The 5807-nt window shown below is 42.3% G+C and overlaps 1 protein-coding gene across 1 annotated transcript in view; it reads right to left on the bottom strand.

Moving 5' to 3' along the window:
• Positions 1–4009: 4009 nt before the first annotated feature.
• Positions 4010–5807, bottom strand: part of CKS2 (CDC28 protein kinase regulatory subunit 2) — a 6819-nt gene continuing 5021 nt past the window's right edge. The window contains exon 3 of the mRNA XM_042452525.1: positions 4010–4425. Within this exon, the coding sequence (XP_042308459.1) occupies positions 4373–4425 (53 nt within the window). The 3' untranslated portion in view covers positions 4010–4372. The remainder of the gene's footprint in view (positions 4426–5807) is intronic.

The following is a 5807-nucleotide window of genomic DNA, read 5'->3' as shown; positions in this document are numbered from 1 at the left end:
GGGGGGGGGGCGCTCAAAGATAATAACAATATAGCTGTGTTAAGAGTCCAAAGCACACACTGCGGAAATGATCCCAGTGTTGACACGGCTTTGACTGCCCCGGATCATTGTTAGGGAATTCTGGGAACTGTAGTTTTGTGAGACATTTAGCCTTCTCTGTCAGAGAGCGTTCTGGAACCATGATAAACTACAGTTCCCAGGATTCCCTAGCACTGAGCCAGGGCAGTTAAAGCAGTCTCCAAACTGGATTGTTTCTGCAGTGTGTGTTTTGGACCTGAGTCTGTAGAGAGATGTTGTAACACCTTTGAGACTCACTGAAGAAGTTGGCAGCATGAGCTTTCCTAGACTTCAGTCTACTTCCTCAGGTGCATTTGGAAGTAGACTGAGGAAGTAGACTGAAGGCAACCAAAGCTTATGCTGCCAACATCTTTGTTTAGTCAGTCTCAAAGTGCTACAAGATCTCTCCACATACTGATTCTACAGACTAACATAGCTATATCTTCAAATTCTTTTTTTAGTTATTCTCAAAGGTGCTACATACCTAAATTGGGCAGGGGGGGGGGTCCTTTGGTACTGGGGACCACTCAGTGGTCTGTAGGTATTTGTAAAAATAATAATAATATAGAAACTGTGATCTTCTCAATGAGCAGCTGCAACTCCCATCATCCCTGGCTATATTGGCTGGCTGGGGCTGGTGGGATCCCACCATGGTTTGCGTGTTGAACTATGACTTCTGGCTCTGGAGAACAGGGTTCGTGTTCCCATTCAGCCATGGAAACTCCACTGGGTGACCTTGGGCAAGTCACACTCTCAACCTCACAGGATGGCAAAGGCAAACCCCTGCTGAAGAAACGTGCCAAGAAACCCCTGTGATAGGTTTGCCATAAGTCAGAAATAATAATACAGTAATACATTTATTTGTAGCCTGCCTCTCCGAAAAGGATCGACTTGAAGGCACACAATACCCCCAGCCCCAGTGGGTTTCATGGCAATTGAACCCTGGTCACCAAAGGGACACACATAATCACAACACATAAGAATGGCACTGTGGCCTTTTCATTTGCCCCCCCCCCCCCCCCCCAGGTCACTGAAACAAAGTCTATGGCCGAACTGCCAAGCAAATGGTGCTCCACTTAAGACTGGGAGAAAGTAGTGTCATATCACTTCTAAACATGGACATTTTCACATTTAAGCAGGAATAGCCCTTTTCTTGAACTCAGTGGATTCAAACTAAAAAAGACCATTCTGGTGTGAAGGACATTTGACCTCACTACTGCTACATGAGATTTTCATATTTGCATTTTAGCAAGCAGTATATTATAACCCAACTTCTCCTCCATTACCATTTTGCCTAGCTAAAATTTGTACTTTATATATAACTATGTAACCACTAAGGGCAACCTCTTGAGGTCCAGTGAAATTTAGCTGCAATGTTGAGGAAAAGCACTGCCTTTAGGAACTTCTGTCTGGGAAATGATTTCTCACCTAACATTTCTGCACCTTTGTTCATGGGTTTACTTCAAAATACTGAAGGCAGGTGTAGGAATGGAAGTGGGACAACTAGGCCAGGTATGTGGTTTGGGAAATGTCCAAAAGCATTTAATAATAATAATAACAATAATAATTTCTAGCCTGCCCAATCACAAGGAATTTTCCTGTACAGATTAACTCACACAAATCTGCTGATACTGCAGTTAAATCTCACTGGGCTCTCTGTATTTTAGGGGTTATAATTTACCTTTCTGCTACTAAACTATTTCCTCCATACTTTATCCTTGTAATAACTTAGAGGTTGGTCACCTTGACCAGCCTATTGATCCAACCATTGAACCACACTGACTCATAGTATTTACTGAGGATGTGGTGAAAGACACCTCTTTTTGAGAGATAAATGGTCTCAGCTGCAACATGACATAGAAAATAATTCCTTGCGTATTGGAATATTTTCTCAAACTACCTGAAAACAGAAAACAAACACCTCTACGTATTTTGCCTTTCTTCCTAGAATATCATTTATTTTTGTTACTTTTCTGCAGAATTCGAATATGAAGGTAAAGCTTTGATCCTCCCTTTCCACCTGTCTCCTATTCCTCCCTCCACGCAGGGCTATGAATATGACTTTGTGAGATAGATCAGTTAGCAGTGTGAACTCTACTGAAACATTTGAAGTACGTGGGGACAAGATTATAATCCATGAAAGATCATGCTAAAATATATGCTAATTGTAAAGGTGCCTGAGGTTTTTCAGTTCTCTTGGGACAGGCTACCATGGCTTATTGTCAATGTTAATCCATGGAATCCATAGAAGTCTTCCCCAGCACATGTCACATGAGTTAGTTTCCATGGCTATCAACTAAGAAATAAAATAAAAATATGGGTGGGAGAAGATATGGCCAGGGGGAGGAAGTAATGGGGGCTTTATCCACAGCCTCTTGTATTGGTTACTTTATACACCATACCAAGTACAGGAAAATACTCTCTGGTTCTCCCAGGTGGTCAGTCCAGATATTGCATCTTGGAAAGACACTATAAAATGCAAGATGTAACAAAGCAAACCTATCATAGCAGTTTGCCTTGGACTGCAAACATCCCGTCACCCAACAGTTCCATAGGCAATGGGACATGGTTTGCAACCAGCAAAACTATGGAACAAAAAAAAGGAGACACAAGGCTGTATCTGCACTGCGAAAAGGATGCAGTTTGACACAGCTTTAACTGCCATGGCTCCTCACTATGGAATTCTGTGATTTGTGATTTTGAGATATTTAGCCTATCACAGCTCTGGTGCAAGAATAAACTACTAATTCCAAAGCTCCATAGCCAGACACTTAAAACAATGTCAAACTGCATTAATTTTACAGTGCAGATGCAGGCAAGGTTAACTGGCATTATTCTGCAAGCATCACATTGCTTCTTTGTAACAGTTAAACAAAGCACTTTAGTACTAAATCCAGAGAAGAATAAATCTCACTGAACTCAGTGGAAGTATTTTACTCTTCCAATATGCATAGGATTACAGCCTTAAATCTCCTGACTGCCACTCCGCCTAGATGTTAGGGGTAAGAAACAGGAGGAATTAAAACTGCTTTCAATAGCATTCAGTGCCCCCTCTGCACCACACACAGATGCTTTTCCATTTCCTATATCTCCTTCCTCTGAATGTAATGCTGACATAAAGCAGTAAGCTCTCTCTAAACTTCCAGCTCATTCCATCCTAGCCAGTACAAGAAGTGTGTGGGCATAGCAGACACATGGAAAGTCCTTCCTTCCAGTGTGGCCACACTGATTCTTTCTGCCCTTGGCAGAAATCTTTCACTTGCCCAGAATGGAAAAGGGCAACATAGGAAGGTTAATTTCTGAAGTTTTAAAATTTCAACTATCCCAAGTTCTAGCGCATGCCATGTTTTCAATGTGTCTCATCTCTCTTGCCATTGCACCCTGCTTTTTACTAGCTGCCTTGTTCCTGTTATTAGCTACCCTTAAGTCAACTTCAGCTCATGTCAATCCTGTGGATGACACATCTCCAAGACCCCTGTCCTTAATCTCTCTCCTCAGGTCCAGCAGGCCCAAGTAAGAAGAGCCCCTCCTCCAGTCCATCTGATTCCATCTCACTTCAGAGGGAGAGAGCCAGGCCCAGCTCCATCGGGCCTGGCCTAGATTAAGAAGCCAAGCCCTCCCTCCAGTCCATCTGCCTTGGTCCAGACCTCAGAGGGAGAGAAGAACTGCTGGACCTGATCCCCTTTCCCCACCACCATTCCCTTTGTTTGTGTTGTCTTTTTAGATTGTAAGCCTGAGGGCAGGGAACTATCTAAATAATAATAATAATAATAATAATAATAATAATAATAATAATAATATTTGTAAGCCACTCTGAGAGCCTTTAGGGCTGAAGGGTGGGGTATAAATACTGTAAGTAAAATAAATAAATAAATTGGTTACAACAGGCATCCTTTCTTAGATGGAGACTCTACAGGCAAAAGTAAATCAAGGCCATAAATACATACCAAGATCCAATGTTAAAAACAGATTTATTTCTCCAGACCTACTTCAACAGTTGAAAAGCCATTGAACGAATTACTCCAACAGCTGGAGGGAGGTATTACTAAGAACAAAAACCATAGATTTCCTAAGATTCTCTCAACGCATTCATTACATGTAAGTTGTAAACTTTATTGAACAAAAATAGACAAATAGGCACTTGTTAACAGTGAGAGAGTTTAAGACCATAGCAGCCTACTTCGTTTGCACTTTACTGAGCTCTGTTGCTGTGAATAATACAGCTCATGCACAGGTAATGACGTATTTGTACATTCTCAAGTATTCACTGAATACTACCAACATATTTACACAAGGTTCCAGAAGTTGAGAGAAGTTATTTCTGCTGGCCTTTTGGAAGTGGTCTTCTAAAAAGGAGGATGTGTGGTTCTGTAAAGAAAAGGAAAAAAGGCTTTTAATCTGCTCTGTCAAATACTGTAGTCTGTAACATCTCTTACTCTGCTCAATCACTTAACACTGCAACCACTAAAGTCATCTTGTTTCTGAAACAAGGAAGATTCAGATCTGCAGGTTTCAGTCCAGGGTAGGTTATACCAGGTAGCTTAACTTAGATTCTCCTTGGGGTGAAAAAAGGCAGACAAAAAATAAATCCAGCCACTTTGAAGGTGGGGCTCAAAAGTGGCTGGAAACTGAACTGAAGCTGTGCCTTGGACAAAAAACTGGAGGGGGAAAAAAAAGCTGGGATAGTCCAACTCAAGGCAGAAAACGTGCACCTTTGCTGCTGCATATAAACAATCCATCTTGAGTGCAGGTCTGCGACAAAGCAAAGAAATGAAAATGTGACAACTCTAATGGCTGTAATGATAACATACACAAACCAGACAGTCTGACGGGGGCATGGAGTGAAGGGGCATGTAGAGGGGGCCTCCATGATTGTGCTTTGCCAGTCTATCACTCGTACACTGATGCCCTGTATGGACAGAGCATCACAAATGTGACTGTGTGGCCAATCATAGGGATGGCATCTTGGAAGATGTGGCAGGTATTTGGAGATCACAGGAGTCTGTTTGTGTGACGGTGCACATGCATGGTGAGAGGCAACAAAAAAAATTACCCTGTGGTGCAGTTTGATGCTGTGCCATGTGGTTGGTCTGCAGTTATTTGGACCACTTTGGGAGCAGGCTGTAAGGGCAGTGGGATTGTAACTCACTTTTGGAAAAAGCAGGATCAGGCTGCCCATCTGTTCAAGTCCCTTGATCCTTTCTTTAAAGCATGCAATACAAATTAAGTGAGCAAATAAACATTATTGTTGCATGCCAAGGTGTTTCTGACTCATGGCAACCCTAAGGTGAACCTGTCACAAGGTTTTCTTGCAGAAAACAATGAGTAAACAAGCTCCATGTGTATTTGTTTCCAGACCCAGAGGCATTTTCTCACTGGGCTTTTTAAACACTGAATAAACAGTTGACCATCCTGGAGCACATGGAGCTTGTCTCTTCACTGTTTTCTGCTTTATGGAGTGTTTTTCAGTACAGTACTCTTTTCTAAAGGGTTTTCTTGGGAAAATTGTTCCAGAGGCCGAGACAGTGTGACTTGCCCAAAGTCACTCAGGGGGTTTCCATAGCTAAATAGGGATTTGAACATTGGTCTCCAGAGTCATAGTTTAGTGCTAAAACTACCACACCATACTGGCTCTCACATAAACATTGGCCTGTTACAGACAGCCAAAATAAAGCTGCTTCGAGTCACAGTGGAGGTATGGTGTTTCAATGATGCGTGCGTCCTAAGAGTCCAGAAGTCGCACCAAAGCC

This window comes from Sceloporus undulatus, chromosome 2, assembly GCF_019175285.1.
Source record: "Sceloporus undulatus isolate JIND9_A2432 ecotype Alabama chromosome 2, SceUnd_v1.1, whole genome shotgun sequence".
NCBI classification, from domain to species: domain Eukaryota; kingdom Metazoa; phylum Chordata; class Lepidosauria; order Squamata; family Phrynosomatidae; genus Sceloporus; species Sceloporus undulatus.
Note: the sequence above shows the minus strand (reverse complement) of the source record. Positions and strands in the feature narration are given on the sequence as shown.